The sequence below is a fragment of the Agelaius tricolor genome, unplaced genomic scaffold (genome assembly GCF_023055355.1).
Source record: "Agelaius tricolor isolate 1412-34295 unplaced genomic scaffold, bAgeTri1.0.p SCAF_34, whole genome shotgun sequence".
Classification (NCBI taxonomy): domain Eukaryota; kingdom Metazoa; phylum Chordata; class Aves; order Passeriformes; family Icteridae; genus Agelaius; species Agelaius tricolor.
Window position 1 is genome coordinate 2,310,107 of NW_027269294.1, and position 23,201 is coordinate 2,333,307.

The 23,201-nt window shown below is 39.2% G+C and overlaps 1 protein-coding gene across 6 annotated transcripts in view; it reads right to left on the reverse strand.

Annotated features, from left to right (window-relative positions):
• The window catches only part of INPP4B (inositol polyphosphate-4-phosphatase type II B), a 289,404-nt gene that overhangs the window by 60,328 nt on the left and 205,875 nt on the right, over nucleotides 1-23,201 (reverse strand). For 5 of the 6 annotated variants that reach the window (XM_071452338.1, XM_071452336.1, XM_071452334.1 and 2 more), the window contains 4 exons: nucleotides 20,468-20,576; nucleotides 11,538-11,715; nucleotides 6,112-6,324; nucleotides 427-571 (listed from right to left, as the gene is read on the reverse strand). In XM_071452338.1, the coding sequence (XP_071308439.1) occupies nucleotides 427-571; nucleotides 6,112-6,324; nucleotides 11,538-11,715; nucleotides 20,468-20,576 (645 nt within the window). The remainder of the gene's footprint in view (nucleotides 1-426; nucleotides 572-6,111; nucleotides 6,325-11,537; nucleotides 11,716-20,467; nucleotides 20,577-23,201) is intronic. The other variant, XM_071452337.1, reaches the window with a different exon arrangement.

Consider the following 23,201-nt stretch of genomic DNA (forward strand, 5'->3'; position numbering starts at 1 on the left):
ATAAAAATCAGTTTATCACCTCAGAAAAGTGGAAGCATTTGCAGGGGAATGACACTGATACAGAATGTTCACCTTTCCTTACAAGTTTTCTATGGGGTAAGACACAGTCCCATTTTTTTTTTCCTCAAAATACTACACGCAAGTAAAATCTAAAGTAAATTAAATTACATCAGCCTACAAAAAGAAAACACTATGGTTTCAAAAGGTTTACACTCTAGCACAAACAAGTGAGCATGGCAAGCAGTCTGAGCACACATTAAAGCTGTACTTTGATAAATAACCTCCCACAAATGTGTAAACCTTGCTATTAGCACTCTCATCAAAGATACTACGGAGTCTTCTCTAGATGACTTTTCTGGAGCTGTGCCAATTCTTATTTACTCTTGTCAATGATTAAGAAATAAAAAATTAGGGGGGGTTGCTTACCACCTGTATGCAACACCTTGCAATCTTCTGCTGAAGGCTCATTTTCACCCTCTTCAGTGTTGCTGATGTTGTCTTTTTCAAGCAGTCTGTCCACCATGGCAATAAGGCAGTTCAAACTCTTTGCCACGTTGGCCCACACCCTGTCCTGAAAAGACCAGAATTATCACTGTATGTTATTGAAGAAAAAAAAAAAAAAAAAAAAAAGGACAATAGTAAGTGATTAATGATGTTAGCATATGACTGTTCCTCTCATCCTTCAGCCTATTACCAACCTGAGCCTTTTTCATGGAGATTTTCTTGCAGTGTAAATGAACCCAAACTTTTATGGTTTTAGACACTGTAGAACAAGTGCTCCAAACTCGACATAATGCAGACAAAATTTCAGGTCTAATAGCAAGGAACTGAGCAGCTTGTCTATTTAAATGATACCTTAAGAGTATGGACACACTCAAAGCTTGACAAATGAAACCTTGTGTGGGCCACTTTTGTCACAGTATTTAATAAACTCTTTTTGATAATTTAACATATCCTGTATTTTATCACATCAGTTACTCTGCTGAAGTAAATGTTAAATTCAAGGACTAGAATGAGAAACTTGCTGTCATGGCATATTTATTAGCTAACACCATTTCAGTTTTGTTCCTCACCTCTCACATAAACTGCAACCATCACACTTAACTGAGTTTATAATAGGAGAATTAGGGAAGTAACAGAGTGGTAGGAAAAATTCTGTACAAGCAGAGAAGAAAAGAAATAATGTGGAGCATAAGAAAGAGTTGCTATGGATCAGAGATATAGGGAGAGTCCTTCAGGTGCTGGATGCTGCAGAAATCAAAGCTTTTGCTTTTTTTTAACCTACTTTTGCAGCACTGAATAAGAAGGAAAAAACCAAGCCATACAAGTAATGAGGCTGTACAGAAGACATGCAATCAGACTAAAACCAAACCATAACAAACCCACAGAAACCACCCTCCCCTCTCCAAGTACATGTTTCAATGCTGAGTCATTCTGAAAATATTGCAGAGCAACCAGAGTTTGCTTGAGGGTTAAAAATGGGAATTCAACATCACTGCTTTGTTTTGTATTTTACAGAGCCAGAAGCATTATGTATTTGTCAGGTCTTCAGGCACAAAAATGAAGTTGCAAAAATAGCAAGAGAGAAGGTTAAAGAAAACTGAGAACTCAGAGAAATAGCATAGTTCCAAATAAATGGCAACCCTTGGATTTTGAGTGGAGCCAAATCTAGAGCTACTACTAATGCAAACATTTAAATCTAATGTTGCTTTTCAACTATATGCCACACTTCAGCCTGACTAGAGGGATGAGGACACAACCTGTGACAAACAGCATCCTAAGAGACATCCCATGGGCCCACAAACAGAAGCATGGACTTTCCCAGCTTGTACAACTGAGTTCCTCTCCTCTAGCTCTCCAAACCTGATTCCTGGAGCATTCTTGTGGGCAGCCTTAAGGACAAGTGAGCATGCAGTTTAGAGGTGAACATGGAAACAATAGTTTCATTTCCTCCCTAGATAAACCGGCTTTAACCATACTATGAAAAATACACTGTTGATTTACAAGAGGCAAAAAGTTGGTCACACCCAAGCAGAACTGCATTTATTCCACAACTGTTTAAAGTGCTGCATGTACAATGCAACGTGTGGAAATATCTGCACCTGTACATGAAACAAAACATTAGACACATGAGTATTTGATATTCACATACAATTAGATACAATTAGAAGTCAAAAGACTGAGGGCAGGTATAGATTCCTTCAGAAGTTTCCTCCTATATGCACTTCAAGCAATCCTGAAAAAACATTTAGGATATGTGTGAAACTACTGATTTTTACCACCCACAAGGCTAATTCTGGGGAGAAGGATTCTATGAAGAATCCTCCAGAGAGTATAAGGGAGCTTCAGAGCTTCCAGTCACTGAAGTTGCTGAGGAATATGCAACTGAGGTTGCTCAGAGAAGTTGGAGCAATCTAATTTCCCTTTTCTTTTGTCTGCTGGGGGAACTTAATCCCCGCACAAAAAAAGCATTAAGCTCTTAATGAGCATCTGGAGTTATTGCACAAGCAACACAAATATAAGCCCTTGTTTCACATTGGAAAGAGCACTTTTTTCAAATCAACTATTAACCCAGCATTGAGATGATTTCTATACAATATTCCCACAAACATTCCCTGAGGGTTTAGAAGTGAAATTCATAAACATCTGTTGACAGAAAGCTCACTCTTATTATCATGTATCTGGCTTTTTTATATACAAGCAACTGAGAGGGAGCAAGGGCCTGTTTCACAGCTCTTTTTCTCCACATAGGAGGTTCCTGGGATTGTGGGCAGACAGAAAATGTAGAGGTATCTATTTATCATTCATTGAGATGTTATCCTCTCTGCACCAAAGGCAGTCACATTTATCTAAGAATGCTGTTGAAATTCTGCAGTTTGGCAGGAACAATTTTCAAGTAAAACTGCAGTTTCTGATCACTGAAAATCAAGTGGCTTCTATGATTCTGCATGAGAAGAAATTAATCCACTTCTTATTGTCATCCTTTACTATTTCCAGAATATTTTCCTGTAGCCTAGCACTGACCTTTCATCTTCTTAAGCAGTCTATTTTCAATATGCCCAAGAACAATCTCACAAGTGTTCACTTTATGGCCTGTGCCAGGTTAAAGGAGAAAATGCAGTCTAGCAGCCTCTTAAGTAAGCATTCTTATAAACCCTCTGTGTCGAGTGATGGATCAGGAGAAATTCTTCTTGATAGACTGAAATATTAACACCCTAGTTTTCTAAGCAGGATACTTTTCCCCTGATCACAAGTTTCCCACTAGCTGCTGGAGCAATGTGGATGGTAAGCTTGTGGTATGAAAGAATGAGAGAAATGAGATCTCTCATTTGTTAAGTCAAAGCAATGACAGGGAAGGTGGAAATCTGTACCAGGACTTGACCCCATTGAGACAAGGCAGTGCCACATTTGCATCTTATACTGCTCCCAAACTTCAGAAGTCATCTGGAATGTTATGGAGCCCTGGCTCATGCAGTGAGGTGTTGCTAGTTAAAAATGACCATAGTCACACTTGTACTGTCACCTACGCTGTGGCACTGGCAAGCAGATGTGCACACTGAAAGGTCTCCTTGGAAAGGCAGGCCTTGGCATCAGTGAAAGCTGGGCACTTCTCCTAGGACAAGTAAAAATGAACCTGCAAAATAATACTCTTTCATTCATTCAACTGAAAAAATTGTAATTAATTTCTATCTGATCAGAAAGTATCATTAAAAAGTAGGACACTTTCCTCATTTCAGAGAGCAGGAATGGATACTCTTTTCTGTCAGTGCACCTAACTGGATGTCTTCCTTCTAAACACTGCCAGGCAGTGGAGTCCCAGAGGCTGTCTGTGTTTTTAAAGGATTCTCAGCCTTTCTGAATTCACCACAGAGCTCCTCAGTCATTTCTTGTCCCTCCATATACACCACTTGAGTTGTGTGCTTTACTTTTTGAGCTCTGTTCAGAGCTAAAGGAAATATCTTAAGTAATGTGCATGATTAACACCCCCTTGGGCTGTGGCACATGGAATGGGTCACACACACATTAGGCCTTCAGCCCCGTGTCTGATCACCACATCAGCATTTGTACAGAGCTTACTGGAAATGCTATTTTCTCTGCTCTTTGTAGCTCCAGCCCATGAACCAGTCACAAGTGTAGAGCAGAGTCAGCTCCAAGTGGCAATGTGCCCACCTTTTCTCATGCCATACACAAAACCTTGCTATGTGCCCTCCTGCAGGGAGGTTCTAGGAGAGCAGAAGCAGCTGGTGAGAAGAGAAGAGAATATCTTTCCAGAGGCAATGTAAAACTCTCAAGTTAAATATTCTTCCTTTGGCACTGATGCTTTCGTGCTCCCTGTGCACCAGTATGAATACCTCAATCCATGCTGCTGCCAGTGACTCTTCTCTGATGGTCATAAGGCAACACAGTCATGTGAAGTGGATGGAGCAGCATCAGCTTAAAGAGTCGTTTAAGGATTTAGATTTCAGGCAAAACTAAAGTTCTAACTGCAAAATGTAACACTAGTACTTGATAATAGTGAGGAAAAAACCTACAACAGCAAAGGAGGATAGAGCATGGTGCATACAAAGCAACACATATTAAAGTTTTTTCCTTTACAGTTGAGTTTCATAGTAGATTAAGTGTTCTTTCAAATTTTACATGCATTTATTCTTTTCTTTCCATCATGCTAATCGCAATTTGATTATTAAAACCCACATTATTTATCACCTCTACTGACAGAAATAACTGCAAAGTTTAATCATTTAAATTCAGAAAAAATCACTAAATTTCTCCAAAATTTATACTGTCTCAAATTTGATGATGACTCTGACTCAGCTCAATTCAGAAAACAGTGAAAGATACACTTAATTTGAATCAAGATAATTTTACTAATTCAGCAGAAAAAAATGAATACTGCTTAAAATGACCCACTTATGCAGTTTAATAGGTGAGGATCAAGCACCTGGCAGCTTTTTTTATTAGTTATAAATTACAGCAAAGCTATCTTCTCTTCAGAGATGCTAAATTGCAGTACTAAATTAAAATACAGCTTTCACAAAGTGCCACATTTCCAGTGCAAAATTTCTCTCTTTTACAAAAACTATTGTGTTATTTATATTTCTGAATGTTTCAACAGCTAAAAACAAACATTTTGGCTTTAGTTCAAGGAAAGAGCCACCATTCCAGCCCCTCAGGTTGTTGAGAAAAGAAGAAAAAGTGAATTAAAGGCTCTAAAACTGGAGGACAAATGAAATAATGAATTATTTATTGTTTAAATCTCACGACTACTTAATGCATGGGGCTGGAAACAATTGCCTTTCTTCTAGAAGAAATATATTCTTCTTCCTTTCTTTTTGGTGTGGAAAAAAATTACAGTTCAGGTGGAATACCATAGCTCACACAAGTTATTAATCATTTACAATAGAGATGAATATGCTGGCATCCTTTACGTTTATGAAAATACAGTGATGAACTCAAAGTATGAGCCTGGACTGAATAAAAATAGCTTGAGTACGTATGAAATAAAGTAACAGATCTGTTAAGAAGATATCCACCAAAATAATTGATTTATAGAATTTCAGCCATATAAATAATACATATCTTTGAAAGATATGCTAAGAATGTTAAAATCCAAACATTATATTTAATTCTTTTACACAACCTCAGACACTTTCTAAGAACAGAGTCTAAGGGCAAAGGGCTCTGTTTTGCTGAGGGTTAATTCATGTGTATTTAAAATGATGACAGCCTGAGGGCTGGAGAGGGGTGTTGCAGGGGCTGGGGAAGAAAAGAACATTTCCCTCTGAACAGCATATACTGTTCCAGTCCTTAAATCTGCCCAACTAGCAAAACCAACCCAAGTAAGAACAAAGACTATTTTTCTGTCTGGCCAAGAATATACTCAACATCTTCGCTCTTGTATGCACAACTAGGCAGTCTAAGAGCAGCACACTGTATTTAGGCAAATGCTTCATATTTAGCTTCAAAATCTGCAATGCATCTGAAAAGCACAATTTTACAGTTTTGCACCCCTTTCCCCCCTGCAATGCCATGTGACAAAGACACTTAGGGCTTGAGCTTGTTTATGCTGATTTGTAGGGTTTCAGTGCCCAGGGGTTTCTGTCTACTTACCCACTCTTCCTCATCATATTCAGAATGATGGGGTATAGAGTCCTGCCTTTTAATCTGAGAAGGATGATCCTGGTGCTGTGCATCAGCCCCTTCTTCTGCACTGTTCCTAGGCACAGCTGGTTTCTTGAGGACACAGCCAGGCCGGGCTGTGTACAGTGCTAAAAGGGCACTTCTGACCAGCTGGTCCTTGAATGTGTGCACAAATAACTCCGTCTAGGAAAAAAAACAAACAAATGAAAAGGTTAGGCCAAAGAATGCGCTAGTGCAGCAAAGGTTACACACTGAATTATCCTTAGGCAGAGCAGGTATTTGTTTCAGGCCTGCTTGGGAGGCAGAAAACAAAGTAGGCCAACAAATAATGAGGAAAATTTCAAGGGTTTTAGAGATACCATCACATTCTACAATCCCAGTGTTCTAAGGATTAACACAGGAGTACATTATCTGTCATAGAGATCATAATCTTTTCACATTTTATTTCAATTCCAAATTTCACCTCAGAGGCGAGCCTCAATAAGAACCACTTCCAAGAGTAACCAACCACAGCACGATAATTTCTGAATAAGTGTAAGATAAAACACAATTAACCAGTTTAATAATCTCCCTAAATAAAACCCACCACTCTACAATGCTGAAATAGCAGTATCTGCAAAAGCAGTGTAAGCAGTGTTTCCAGAGATAAATTTTATTACCAGTAGGTGTCAACCCAGATATCATGGTAGGTGACACCTGACTTCAAGCTTGATTTTATGTATATTTTAAAGAAAGGAAACTCTGAAGTAGTCTTCTCGGGTCTTCTGAAGATGCTATTCAATCTCTGTATCATTTTTCCATGTTCACTGTTACAGCTGGAATTTTATCATATTTTTTAAATCCTTCAGCCTCCCTGCATTATTCATCTCCCTTCCACCTCAACAAGAAAAGGAAAATGCTTTGTGCATATTGGCTTCACCATGTCCAGACTGTCACCACTGCAACAGCACTTGCTGTTGCCACCAGGGTGTCAAACATGCCCATCTCCTTTGTCCCAAACACGGCGCCCTATCTCCCGTAGGAGACTTGGCTTCTTCCCTCCATCAGCTGCCAGAACCTGTGGAACAGGAGTAGATGAGGTGCAAGGATGCTTCCTTTCACTACAGGGTGTAACAACTAACAAAGCCACAGGGACAGCTTGGAACAGTCCTGGTTTTGGCTACTTCAACAACAACATTGAACAGGGTTCATCTGTCAGAGCAGGGAGAGAGGGCACACCCTGCTGCCACAGAACATCCCACACATCCCAGCCAGAGCTCCCCTCCACAGACACAAGTCCTGCTTCACAGGAGAAGATGGAAATTTCTTTCACAGCACAATTACCTGAATTTATTTATGCCAGGTCAGTGGGATTTAGGTCCCTTGTTATTATCCCAGAACATAGTGGATTGCCATGTGCAGGCAGATTCAGGTGCTGAAGTGCCTTCGTGCACACAATCTTAATTAAAGAGGGATGTGGAAAGGTATGTAGATAAGAGTCAGAGGATCCAGCCCCAATCAGCAGGAAATGCTAGAAATAAAGGTTGCCCAGGCAAGCTCTGTTCAGCCCTTATGTGCTGCTTATGCAAAAACTGGAGGAAAAAGTAGCCAAAAAAACTCCAAATCAAACAAGTGTCAAGTGTCAGCATCTCCCTGGAACTCCTGAGAAGATTCCTGGAAGTCTTTTCTGCAAGTTTCTGCACTGCTATTCTTATCCTATCCCTTCTTCATACTACCTGTTCATCTTTTGTATCTACTCCTACTCAACTTCTTTTTCTTGCCTTCCTGTCTCAATACCCTCTCAAAAGTTCACAGATATTTAAGACAGAAAGGCTCTAAAAAAGTAATGGTTTTCTTAAGGCTCCAGCTGCTGGGTTAGGTACTCGAATAAGAAGTTTCTGCTTTTTCCCATTTTCATCATGTTTACAAAAAAATATTTTCTGAATCATTTCACATGGATGGGCTAAAAATTTTACTGCAAATAAATCTCTACAGTTCTAAAAATAAGAACTGCAGGCACATCTAAGAAAAATTATTAATTTTTTAAAACCAAAATCAGACCTGACTTGGGATTCTTCAGACTTGGCAACACTACTCATCTCCCTGGCGATATTACCAGACCCACTCCTTCTCCTCATTACCAACTTGGTGAAATGAGGGAAAGGCAGCCTTATATGCAGCCCCTCAGGACTGTCTCCTTGTAGTCCTGAATTGCTCTGCAGGACAATTTCAGTTTTCTACACTTCCAACTTCCAGATGGTGCATGCCTGGAGAATGACTTAGTCTTTGGGGAATAGTGCTATCAAACCCCACCATTCTTTGCCTTACCATGGCACAATGAGATTTGAGGGGTTCTGTGGTAACAGCAAAGCTCCTCTTCAAGACTCTTTTACAGTTCCATTTCAAGAGAGTTCAAACTCCATTACTTGTCTATCCTTAAAAACAGCAATATCATGGTTTTGCTGAGCTTTCATATCTATCTTCCCCACAATGTCTGTTTGAGATCATTTCAGGTCTCTGGTTCAGAATAGCACTCAAAAAAACTTTACATTTCAAAAAATTATGACAATTGGACAGCTTGATGTAAATAATGCCCACTATGACTGCAAAGTTTATGTAATATAATTGAATAGAAATATTTTAAAGGGAAATTTAGTCTTTAAAAGAAAATCAGTACAGAAGTGAGACTCCATTTTTTCATGCAGAAACTAAAATAATTCTGTAATTAAATTCCATTCAGAGATCCCAGTGGTTTAACAGCAGTCTATGTTTTAACTTCACTTTCTAACAGCTCAGTACAGCTAAATTTGCAGAACATCACTATTTATGAAATTGCACTGAAATCACAAAATCAGTCTATACAAAGAAATAAAAACTCTGCAAATTCTTTTAGATACTCTACTAAAGAGTATTTCTGCAAACAAAGATAGGCATAGCTGGAAAATTAATTTATCAAGCCTTCTGCAACCTGCAAATGCTGATACACTTGTTGATAGCTAAAGGCTTGCTTAATCAATTAACAAAAAGCAATGATAAAAGGTTAGTCTCAGAAAAACACTGCAGTAAACTGTAAATTACATATGGAGATGCTTAATATGAGAAAATCAGCTCCATTTAAGAAGCAGTAGTGGAATTATTTGATATAATTTTCCACTTTCAATCCATGCAGCCAGTCCTTCCATTTCCAACATGAACACTTAAATGTAATTCACATTATTGATAATTCTGATTTACTCACTGCTACCTAATAATTATAGAAAGAATTCTTATATATATCAAGTGATATGTTTTTTTAATAAACTTGCAGAATTTAATCACCAGGCAAATCATTTTTATGACTTCAAACAGATGTTTAGCTTCTAAATTTCTATCCAGTTAAAACATAAGAGCATTTATTTTTTACATATAAAAAGTGCAGGAAAGATGGCATAGCAGAAGCACTACATATGCCTCAGGAGTACAAGTAGATATCATGTAATTATACTCAGCAGAGCATGTGCTACTCTGCCTTAAACATAAGCAGGAACACTCTGGTAGTCTTGGTTCTCCAGTACTGTACCAGACTATACAGACAGAATATTTTAAGACAGCAATATAAGGCTTTGAATTAACTATGAGTGATCTAATTTCAGTATTGTGCAGGTTCACTGAGTTTAGGGCTTTGAAATTTTATTTCCCTTTCTTGGAGTTGTTTCTTGGTCTTTCTTCCCCATCTCTCTTCCCCTCTTTACAAGCAGCTCTCCCACCACACTTGCTTCCTCAGCAATGCACCCTATTTCTCTATTCTCCATCTTTTCCTAAGAGTCCATTTGGTAATAGTCAGGGAAGCAGGCATTGAACCACTCCTGCTGCAGCTGTTCAGACAACTGATTTATCTCTGCCAAGCAAAAGGTGGAGGCTAGACAGACATCCATGGAGCACATGGGGTGAGACTCCTTCTTCTGGGAACCTGAGCTCATGTACTTTACAGCATTTTAATCCTGGTCCTGAAAAGTTGATATGAACACACTCAACTAAGTCACCAGCTATAAATGTAAAATACCTATGACTTTTGCAAACTGAATGAATTGTCTTTTTTGTCCCTTTTTTATAGCCAAAGTCTCCAGGAGACCATGGTTCAAGCAGTGCTTTAGTACCATGGCTGCCTGCAGCCCCTCTGAAATCATCTCCTCCTCCTGTCCAGAGGCAAATGGCCAGAGGAAACGCACATTCCTTAGCAACCACCCTTTGAATCTTCAGAACAAACACTTCTTTGATTTGCTTTACCTGTGCATACAGATTTCTTTGAACTAACCTCTAACAGAGCAGCTTCACTCGTTCTATGCACAGCTAAAAATTCCCTCCTCCATGCAGAGGTACACTATAATTGCTACAACCCCCCTCCTTAAATCCCCCTGTTTCATTTCCAGGCCGAATCCTGCTTTCTTCCATTATCCCTGACATTCACGGTGACTCCAGCCTTCTCAGAGTTAGTGTGGATCCACACATCTGCAACTGAGAGCCATGTTTCTCTCCCCCATGGCTCTTCTGGAATGCCTTCACAGCAAGTGGCCAAGATCAATATTCATATTTGAAACTGTCCCACTGAACAAGGCACTGCTGGGGTAATGGTGCTCAACAGACCACAAGGGCTGTCACTGCCCAATAGCTGAAGATATACTGAAATGGTTATTGGTCGTGTTATTAAGCCATACTGGGATCACCTTCCTGAAGGACTGGCCCATGGAGAAATGGGAAACTCTTCACAACCTCTCAGGTCACAGCTAGAAGGGTTCATATTTTTATAGGATAACATATGCTGAGAAGTACTACAGGCTTCAGCTAATCTCCATGATCAGTCTGTGAGACCAGCGGGGAACATTATCTTCTCTCATTTAGAACTAAGGGAACCAAAATGAGGAAGAGTCTACAGCTACAGACAGATGTAATAGGAGAAAGAGAAATAAAATTTGACATCTCCTAGAGCAAATTTCCCAGCTTCTCCCTCCAGGCTGCATCACCATCTCTGATCATGCTGTTATTCTAAACCTTATACACCAACCTGGCTTGAACTACCTCCCATAAGCAGCAGCTTGAAATATAATAGAAAGAGAATTAAATTATTTATAATTTTTGATATTTTCATAAACTCCAGTATGTGGCCACTAGAGGATAAAGAAGATACATGAAATTAAATTAATTACACTTTTAAATAAAGGCAATCTTTATAGGTTTCATAATTTTCTATATGGAAGGCCTACAGAAATGCTAAATAACATTATTTTTCTAATAACATTTTGATGCTTATTTTAGCTGAGTTTATTTAACATTTCCTGATGCTGTGAAAGTCAAATGATGCAGAAACCCCCCCTTCCTCCCCAGCAGTTAGAGAGATCTGGTTATTCCATTTTCCATTGCAGTGAGGATTTGAATCTTACTTTTTCTGAAAGCATCTTTAAAGAATTCTTCAAGCTGTCTGGAGAACGCTGGCTTGCAGAACTGAGCAGCAGGTCTGCATGGCTTGATATGAGAGGCTGCAGATGACTGATGTTGCTGAGAACTTCTTTTGCCTTGGCTGTGTTTTCAGGTGAATAGTAAATACACTGGTATCCAGTACTGTGATAACAGAGAGTCACAGAATGTCAAATTCATTTCTGCCATTAACAGCAATGCTTATGGTGCTAAAAATCTTACCACTACTTTTGCAAAAAAAAAAAAAAAAAAAAAAAAAAAAAAAAAAAAAAAAAAAAAAAAGCCAGCTGCCTGCTGAACTTCATAGACACCACTGAAATGCTCCTGCCTTTAAGGGTAAAAACAAACCTTTCCTTGAGCAGGAAAAGCATAAACAGCATAAAACAGCCCACCACCACATGCTCAAAGTCATACAGTACAAAATTCCTTTGAATGGCTGATTTGAACATAAAGCCCCCCATATTTTTATGTGTTTCTTTTCAACACTGTAATTCTAGAGATAGAAAATATTTGACAAAGTCAGGTAATAATATCAAAGAGCATAAGGCTCCTTATTCTTCCAACTGAACTCCCCAAAAGAGTATTAACTACCTCACTAAGTCTTGCAAAGTGGGCCATTAATGTTTAATTGATCAGTGGCCCACACTGTGTTTTGATTAGCCTCAGTGATGTCCAGGAAGTGATGATAAGCAGAGTTATCTCCAATAAAAAACAGGTGTCTGATTTGCAAGAAGAGACACAACAATGGGGTGTGGAAGTGAATTACTCCAAAACCACACAAATGCACACCGCAAACTTCCTACTTTCAACGGTTCAAACTACTGCAATTATTTTGCAGGACTTCTCCTATCCCTCTTTCTTCTTTTCCTCCCTACAAATTATGCAATATCCTCTTATACCATTGTTCTCAAACACCATTTCAGACAGCATGCACACACCCACTGGCTCTTGCCTGGAGCACACAGCCCCTCACCTGAACCTCTTGTACGTAACTCTTCCTTTTATAAAACCCTGTTTTAGTCTTTCAGAGAAACTAACCAACATCTTTTGCAGCTTCAGATTAAAACAGGAAAAAAAGAAACCAAGCACCTCCTGGCACATCACCAATGCCAGAGGAATGTACATACTACTCCCAGCTGGTACTGTTTGTATCTCCCTTCTCTCCTTTTTGTTTTAAGTATTTCAGTCCCTTCAGCCCTTTCACCACTGATTTCTTTCTTCATTTTGCATACCAAGACCAAATACTGACACTTGTTCAATCCTCTGAACTTTATGCATCCCGTTTCATTTCAGTCTTTATCCAGATCTCTTCACTACCCCCACTTCCCCTCTGCGTCTTTTATTGAGTGACTTCCAGTTCCTTCTCTTTAGTTTTCTACAAATCAGAAACTAAATCTTGATCAGTCCCTTCCAATTCAGCATCTTCTATGATTCTGGCAAATAAGGATAGCTTCAAGCAGTTTTAAAATTAAGGCTCTTGCTTACATATTTTGCTGAGGTATAGTCTCAATACCCAATTCTAATTTTCTATTCCCCAATATCCATTCTATTTTTCTGTCTTTCACCCATGTCTTCATTCCTAGATACAATTCTTTGTAGAGGCAATCAGGATTAATGTCATCTAACTGAGCAAAGCTCAGCCATGCTACCAGCGACATCTAAATTACAACGCATCTCCAACTTACATGTGCTACTCTAGTACAAGTCATAATTCTGAGTATTTCAGCAAAATGAATAATATAAACTGTCTCTCCTAATGAATTAGGAAAAACAAACCAACCTCTATCCCTCTGAGTAATAAAGAAACTGCCCCAGTTCTACCTTCGAGGAGGATACCCTGTTAGTGAGATGGACTTCCAGAGTCAGACCGAGTACTACATTCCCTGGAACACTCCAGCAGCAGGCTCAGGAGATAGGGCAGGGACAAAGAGTAATATTAGTCTATGTTAATTGCAGTGAAGACATGGTCTTAAAAGTCTTGAAACTTCTCTAATTCCCCATCAGGCTTTTCCCTCCCTTCATCAAACAGTCTTTTTTGCAGGCTGGATCTGGCTAATGCTGTTATCGAGCTCACTGTGCACAAAGTCCTTTCTGGAATTTCCCTCAGTCTTTAAATCCTAGATAGTTTTCACTGATCTCCCACAGCTCTAAGCTTCACTGAATATTGCAGCAGAAAAGCTACAAGCACCACTTTAAGAAAGAAGGCAGTAACACCAAAGGTGTGGGCAGTTCTCATTGCAATTAAGTAAATCATAGCTTTTAAGTAAAGGAATTAATGAAGAGAGAATGACTCTTCAGAAGGAAGAATTACCAGACTGGTAATTATTTAGATAATTCAAACATTTCCAGAAGCCTAGAAAGCATGACACAACTTCAAATATTTAGTTTCTCTCATAATTTGAGGGCAATGTCCTCCATCCCCCTAGAAGAATGTGTAATTATTTTTCAGAAACAACACGTTTGAAGTTTCTATTGTCTTCACACTGTGAACCTCTATGACTAGCTGAGGTTTTCTGTGGCCTTACCCTTCATGAAAAGATATTGCTTCTCACAAGTAAGTGACATTGCCTCCTCTGCAACTACTTTTAAAACTTACTGCATACAGCTGTGGTATGTAAGTACTGTTAGGTAGAAGAGGCAGTTGCCTCTTACAGAGAAACTTTTCACAGGTGTCCTAAGGCACAGACTAGATGAAACTTTAGCATTAGGGTAAAGCCACATGGGCAGGTTCAGTGCAGAATACCAGCAGCATAATGAAAACACACCTCTGATATGTAAATTATGACTCACGTACCTTTTGAAAACTGTATAATAATGCCTTCTGGGTAAAGTTTCAAAGCTTTCACTAAGCATATAAAACCACACTTGATCATTTCCATATATTGGCACCATCATTAACGATGAACACACGACTGTCAGCAGTCATTTCAGTTCTAAACTTGCTTTAAGGACATTCTTGTGTAATTTTATGTCTTGGGGATGGTTTATATCCCATATCCATTTTTGATTTTCCTTTTGCTTTGTGTCTGGAATAGTGACTGCCTCCACTGGCTCTGGGAGTATCGTGATGGGTGAGGGACAGCCTGGGATCCTGTGGGGCTTGAGGGCCAGGGGCTGCTCTTCCTTCTGGTGGTGGGATTGACACAGCTGCCAGGCTGCATCTTGCCTCTGACTGGACATCTTGTTGCCCTCTGGTTTTTGACTGTTTCTTTTCTTTTTCCTTTGGCACAGTGATTGAGGCTTGCCAGATTGCTTCAATGCTCCTCTGCTTGCTTGGGAACCCAGAGCCACGGCGTGCCGTACCAGGAGCCGGGAGCCCTCAGCCACTGGGCTGTTCCCTCTGTGCAGTCACCCAGCCTCGGGACCAGCCTTTGCTGGTCAGCTATCCAAGACAGAGAGGCATTCAGGACTTTTTGCTACATTTTAACTTGACCCGGAGGGGCACTGAGAGCGGCTCTTTCCCGTGGCTTTGCAAAGCAAAGCCCCTTCCTTCTCTCCTCCCTCCCTGCCGCCCTGGCCCGAGCCGCCATGGCCGTGTGGAGAGGCGGCCGAGCCGGCGCCACAGCGCCCCCTGCAGGCGCGGGGGAACCATCGCAGCCGCCCTGCCCGGCTGGGAGCCACCAGCGCCCCTGCTGGCCGTGCCCGGAACTGCACCGGAGGGGAAAGGGCCCGAGGGCCCAGAGAGGCTGCGGGGCCTTTGTGCTGCTGAGGATGAGGATGGGGCTGCGGGTTTGCCTTGTGATGTATGTGTGTGTGTGTATATTTATGTGTGTATATTCTAGTAAAGAAGTGTTATTCATTTTTCCATGTCTTTGCCTAAAAGCCCTGTAATTTTGAAGTTATAATAATTTGGAGGGTAGGGGGTTATATTTTCCATCCCAAGGGAGGTTCCTGCCTTCCTTGGCAGGTACCTGTCTTTCAAACTAAGAAATTTAAATTAAAATTAAATTGGCTACATTTTAATTCTAGAGCAACAGAGTTTTTGCCTGAGAATAAATACTGCAATATGGTAAATGTCTAACTTATAATGAAGCTCTGAGTTACTCCACTCCCGCTGTTAACTGTGTAATTTGTGTCACTGAGTTACACTGTCACCATCTGGGACTGGCTTAGTTTTCCAACAATGAACATTTGACCTCCCATTTTTCACAGCCAAACCCACAGACATTAGCATCAAGAATATAGTTAAAGCACCGACAGCAAGTACATCTAGATAACTTGAATTTTATGTACCTTATTGAAGATACCAATTCAGTGGCTTACTTATGGATCATATGTATTCTGCCTAAAGAGGGAACTTATGATCAAAAATAAATTGCTGCATAGAAAACTCTGCATAATTAATGATCTCAGGAAATAAAACTAAACCAGATGATCAGAGCTGAGGTTATGCAAACAGGCTTGAAAGAAACTAGAAGTTTGAATTTCTTTGGGTTTTTTTTATTTCCTTACTATTCCCTTGCCACCTTGGAAATTCTAATGTTGAATATGAGGAAAATAGAATGATGCCGTTAGTTCTATCTATGATGACCAGATGTCCACAAATCCTTATGTTGAGGCAAATAGCTAAGGCTGTATGCACACTTCCTGCTGCTTCTCTATTTTTCTTCATTCCTACCTCAATGAAGTCCAATCTCTTTTCCTCACACACAGGCATACATGCAAAAACTAGGGTAAAGTGAGCAAAGAATAACATGAAAATTGTTAGGCATGGCAGGTGTTTACTTTGAGACGAAAGATTACAATTAGGTCAAACATAGATCTTTATTATTTCAGTATCTCTGGGACTTTCTGTGAAATGGTACCATTTCTGATTCCTCAGAGAATGGAAATGGGTTGAAGGCTACAAAATTCAGGCATTAGGAACACAGAATATTGCAACATTAATAAAATATCTGGTCACCAAACAGCTACCTTACTGAAGGAGCACACCTCATATCTTTACGAAAAATCTAGGCCTCAAACAGAAATAGTCCTTTTAGACTGTTCAAACCAAAATTAAATTAATTAAATTAGTATAGCTTTGGGGGAAAAAAACCTAACAGAAAATGTTTTTCAGTAATGTTCCAGTTTAAACATTTTGCAAACTTAAAGCAGGATCATTTCCAAACAGCTCGCTAGAAATTATGTACAAATCCACAGTGAATCACAGCACCTAATGCAGCTTGTATGCACCTCTTTTTCTTGATGGTTAGAGTAGGGGGCATTAAAAATTTGCAATCATAAGTCTATGTGCTTTGGTTAAAACAGAGATGATTGAATTAGATTTTAAATAAGGAAAAAAGTTCCTTTTTCTTTTATACAGATATAGGAAAAGAAAGAATTAAAATAACATACCAATACAGAATAATGACAAATATTCTAAAATAAATGTATATCATACACAAATAATTAATATTCTGCAATTAATTATCATACTTTATTCATCCTACTTATTTTAATGTAAATGCTATCATGCCTAAACAAAAATTTAAAAAAGTATCAATTGTTCTTACTCGTGTTATGAAATTCACTACTTGTTACTAAAGGGATGGACATACTAGAGCCATGCCTCATGGACCTGACTGATGTTTGTAGTGGAAGGGCCTTTGATTTGTCTCTTTGGTACAGATGAAGAATAGAATGCAACAGAATGGGCTTCAGATCACATACCAGAAAATACTATCTTTTTCACCTAAAAGAAAAGCCTTTCTTGCTCTTATTTCAGACCCTCTTTTTTTTTTTTTTTAATGTGCCTTTTAAAAAAACTGGACATGACATTCCTGATGGTAATAAATGAGAGAAGAATTACAAAAATACTGCATTTTTGTAAATATTATTATACAGGGCTTTCCCTTTGTGTCTGCACAAAGATTCATATTCTGTGCAATAGAAAACATGCCAGAACTATCTTCAGATACACATTTTCCACATTCTTCTGTTTGATAAACTTTCACAAAACATATGTCTCAGTCTTCTTTTTGTTTTGCAACTGCAAATGCTACCATATAACTGTTTCTCTTTGTCTGTTAATTCCACAAGTCTAAGACTGAGCAAGAAATACATTGCAATATGCTGACACTGTTGAATATTTTGATAAACTGCTCTGATAATCAGACTGAAGGTCAGAAACATGCAAGGCAATTCTGTCACAACTTGACAGCTACTAGGATTGGCTGAGAACTAATCTCTTCCCACATCTTGTGCTAGGTCTTCAGCTCAGATAGCCATCAGAAAAAATGGCTGCTGAATCTGCATCTTTTTCTGTTCGTTCTACATTCTGACTGACATCGCAAGGTGTCACTTCTTCCTTCAACAAAATCTTCACAAAGTCTGGCCCCATCGCAAAACAGGAAATTTAAATTGCAAAAGGTGCCCCTGGGGACACAACGTGTCCTCAAAACACCTTCATGCAGCGAAAATAAACAGGTGCATGCAAAGTAACACTGTTGTCACCAGAGTGAAATAAATTTGTCCATTATAAGATTGAGAATACTCCTCTCATGTATTTATTTAAAGCAGACCCCCTCTTGAATATTCATTAAGTGAGATTGTGTTGAGAGCTTGCTTACTCCTGTCTTTCAAGTCACACAAGTTCTTGAAGTTGAAAAACCAAAACATGGGAGTTTTCTCTGAGCTGCTCTCAAAGATAGCAGGAAAGATGAATTTTGGAGGCTTCCTACTTTCTGCTTTGTGGAAGCTCAAACACAAGTGACCATTTCCCCAGTGATTGGCAAGTGATTAGATGAAAACTGCAGTGCACTGTTTTCAGTGCTCAAACTTCAGTTTCCTAGCCTGACTAAGGCTCATTTTTTAGGAAGAGCCTGACAGGACAGTAGCATAGCTACCCTAGGTATATCATCCTGAAGACAGACTTTTGCTTTTCCCTGAGAGCCCAGCAACACAAAGGAAACTGTCAGAGTAAACTTCTTGTACCCCATCCTTAAAAACTGCCAAAACACAGGTGTTTCTGAGGAATGCAGGAAAATCTAAACAGCAGAGCAAATGTAAAGTGATGTGCAAGCTCTTGACATGGCCTGAAATGCCTTGACAGGACCTGTACAAAGCTCTCACCCATCATCTCCTCCCCCCTATTACCAGCAAGTAAGAAACATGGGCAATGTCTAGTGATGCCTATGAGATACTGCAATGTGTGCTCTTCCAGGAAGACATTCTCTTCCCTAGAAAGCATTTTCTCTTTTCTCCAACTAAGAGAAATCACAGAGAAGAATTTGTCTCACAGCTATCCTCCATTTTGGGAAGCCGCACTCTGCCAGCATGGATATGCTGCAGGACTGAGCTAGTAAGAAATGGTTCATTTTCTGAAAGCTGAGCACTGTGAGAACTGTAATGGTACTTTATATCCTATGACTTTAAAGGATTATGCCTATTTTATTATTTATCTTGCGGCTTCAGTTATAAATTATTATGATAAAAACCCACAAACCACTACTGCAACTATATTAATCAGATCGTAAAGGAGCAGATACTTGAAGAAATGTCTTCAGACATTTTCTCCAGCAGAAAACATGTACTTTGTAGGCCTTCATATGATGGGGATAAGGCTGCCCATACCAGTTTGCTGACAGCAGAATATTAACACAGAGCTTATTGATGCGTCTTACGTGATCAACATGATGTACACGTTTTGTTGGCAGGTTTCAGCATCAGAGGTGGTCAGGGAAATTAAAGATTTTTGAAGATTTAACGGGTTTTTTATACTGCATAGTGCAAGCAAAACGCCCTCAATAATACAGCTTTCAAAGCAACTAGATCTGCTGGGTTCTGTTTGATGTTAATATTAATACCAACTCCTATTCAACCTAGAAGTCAACAGCAGATTTGAATAATTTTCCTTTTATTCTTTATGATATTTTATCCATGAAACTTTTTTGAGCATTGACTATAATGGAATTAATTTTCTCTGGACTGTCATGATAATTTACATCAGAGTACTTCCTCCCTGCTTTCCCTTTGGAATACTGTAACACCACAGAGTTAGCACCATTTATGGAAGCACTGAGCTGTCACAACTACAGGTGCTGCCAGCGACAGCTGTGCCTGCTTGGAAACCTGAACAGCCATAGCAACAAACACAAATACATCCAGTTCTTAGGAAAAGATGTAACTAACACTTCTGTGCATGTTCAACAGTGAACAAAGCATTTGAGTTCCGCAATAAACGGAAACCTTTAGTTTTGATTAGTCTTATTTTGGCTTGCTGAAGAATAAGAGTAGTTTGTTTTTTCACAGTGTACTAAAAATACTGTTATCTTAGCATACACCCAGGCCTGTCAGAAATAAAGCTGCTACCTTAAGTCACAGTTTCTGTATTTAAAAATTGTCTACTGCTACACTCCTCTTAGCACAAGAACTGCCAAAGAGATACCTCATTCTGAACAGCAGGTTTTAAGTACTGATATACCTCCAGCTTACTAAAATACAAGGAAAAAAATAATAATTTTGAATCATTAAGGTTGCAAAAGACCTCCAAGATCATCGAGTCCAACCTTTGAGAGAACAACCACCATATCGACTAAACCACAGCACCGAGTGCCAAGTCCTGTCTTTTCTTGAGCACTTCCAGGGATGATGACTCCACCACTTCTCTGGCAAGTTCCAATGCACAAAAACCCTTTTCATGAAGAAATCCTCCCAACCTGAACATTCTCCAGCACAGCTTGAGGTAATTTCCTGTGTTTAGCCAAATTAGTCTTAACACTAAAAGTAGAGTGTGCTTCAATTTTCATCAAAGCAGGGGAAAAAAATGAAATATTTTATGAATGCAATGTTTAATCCTACTAGATTTTCATCTTCTATTCATTCAGCAGGATAAACTGTTTTGTTATTCAGTGAGCTTATGGCATTTTAATGCAACTTTAATGGTATTTTCCCAGCTACTGGAAAGAATACTTACTTTCGTCTTTCAGCCTCAAATTTACTCAGCAGTTTCCGGAGACCACCATTCTTAAATCCTTGGAAATGTGCTGCTGGGGCTCCCACAGTGATAACATCATACAGAGCATCTGGAATGGGAATAGAGGAACACAGACATTCCAATGTTTCTATCCCTAAATCATGGCAACACTGTGACATCTATTCCACAAAAAGTAAGGATAAGTCTATATAATTTCCAGGGAATAATTGATAATCCATGTCCCAAGAAGGCCTAAGAGCTAATCAATCTTTCTATACAGCCACCTGCACACTTTAAAACATTCATTTGATTTATGGCTATATCTAAATTATGTGCCACTGAGTAGAACAATATTCCAGCTCTGCAGTTTACAAAGCTGACAAGTAAATTGGCCCATTGTGTATTTCCTTTTATTGCCCCTTTCATTATTTAACTTGTAGTCATGTTGAGATGCACAGATTCAAGCATTTTAGAGTCAAAAGAGACCATTATGATGGAATAGTCTGACTGAATAACAGAGACTACAAAATTACAGCTAATAATTCCTGCATCAAGCTTGTCTCTTGGTTGAGTGAAGGCATCTCTTTGTTTAGGCATCTAATCTTGATTAAAAGATTTCAAGTGACAACGAATTCGCTGCATTCCAGAGAAGTCAATTAGGCTAGTAAAAATCCCCGTTCCTTTTCTAGTTTGAATTTGTTTAGATGTAATGTTACTGTACTTTCAGATATAATGGTGTTTAATGCTAAATTGGTGAGCCCTGCTCTATGACAAACACTTTTTATATATGTTTATAAACACAGAGAAAGTCAGTTGTTCTCAGCTGAGAAGCTACCAGAATAGGAAATAAATCATACTAATGAAATGCTTGCTGAGAAAACAACCTGTTGTCTCTTTCTGTATATACCTGATGCCTTAAGACATAGGGGATGAATTCTTTGTGTGGATATATGCTTACATAACTGGAGGTGAAACATCATTTTTCAAAGAGCTTGTGATTGATTGTCAGTGCAGAGATGAAGATTTAATTACATCCCACACCACACTATTTTTTCTAAGTTTAAATTTACATTTACACTAAGTACCTGTTTTGTACCTGAACTTACTGAAGGTATAAAAATGCAGTTCAGAATGCCTCATCCTTAAAATGTATTTCTAAAGGAAACATTACAGGATGTTTTTTGAGCACTGTTTTATTCCTCAAAGAAGTTTCCCATGTAAATTAAAATCTAGACCTCTCCTAAAATAGAACTTGCATTCTGATGATAAATATCCCCAGAAGCATGAGCACTGTACAAATGATTCACAGTTAATGAACTATGCTTTACTTCCTGAGCTGAACCTCAGAACATATTTGCTCAAATTGATTTGAGCTCTAATGAGTTGGTGACTCTTCAATATCCACTTAAAAGGAGAAGTGACATAATTTCATTCGCCTAAGGTGAGCTTCAAGATTCTTAAATAGCCCATTCTTTTCAGTCTCTATACAGATTATCCATAATACACATTCTTCAGCTATTAGGACTCCACTGATACTTGACAATAAGGAGTTCTGTTGCTTAAAACAGCAGTGGCTTGAAATCAAGATAAGAGACAAACTCATCAGGGTTCTGAAAATGTTTGGAGATATCTCATGAAAGAACAGAAAAACATTTAAAAGACTAAATGTTTTGACCCTGTGTATAGTTACTTTGGGAGGCGGGGGGATTTATCCAGAAGGGAGCCTTTATTCAGCCTGTGGTCAGCATGGTCGAGGAGCAGCTGTCTGAGACAGAAACACACCCAGCACAGCTGAGTACCTGCCTCACACCACCTACATGGAGAGTAAGGATGGCAAAGGATGAGGAGCAAACACCCACGCCTGGTGATGGGCACGGGGCAGTCTCACTCCCATTTTGCAGAGCACAGTGCAGCAGAGTGCTGCATGGCTTGGGAGGAATGCCTTGTGATGTGCTCTACTTACACATCAGTGGAGCTCCTTGTGAAGGACATGCAGTGTCAGCATCAGTGCACTGCTGCAGGAGTGCTCCAGTAACTCATAACCATCAAGCAAGAGCAGGCTACTGCTGACACCCCTCTGCAGTGAAGACAGCTTAAAACGCAGCAGAGCACCACAGGAGTTGTCAAGAACAGCTCAATCCCAATTTTGAGTCAACCTGCCTTCCTCCACAGGAGGCAGTCAGTGTCTTACACTGGCCAGATGCAAAAGCAAAATCACTTCAGTTCACCAAATCTATTTAAAACAAGCACATATTGTAAACAGGAACAAAAGCAACGCTATGTCAATATATAGATTTAAGCTCTCTAGTATGATGAACAGAGCACAACGTGGGGTTTATCAAATGGATAAAGATACCATTGACCCATAGGAGAACAGTATTTTTCCTCAAAGCTATTCCTACTGAAAGCTTAGGCACACTTTCTCTTCCATTTCAGTACTCAATAACAACCCAAACAAAAGTTCAGGAAAAGTAAACCTATTATTATACATGTCAAACACAAAAAAACCCCACATATCAATGTGTATATACAATAGATGGGATTAAAACCCATCTTGCATTCCCAAAATTAAGGTATCTGATAGTGTAAGGGTTAATGACACCCCTGTGGATCATTAGCTTATTTAAATGCCACCTCCATGAATTTTTATTCTCCCCCTTCCAATGTCATTCTCCTGGTTATATTCCAGGTGTCCTTTGATATATGCCAAGCAAAGCATAAGCTGAGAAAGACC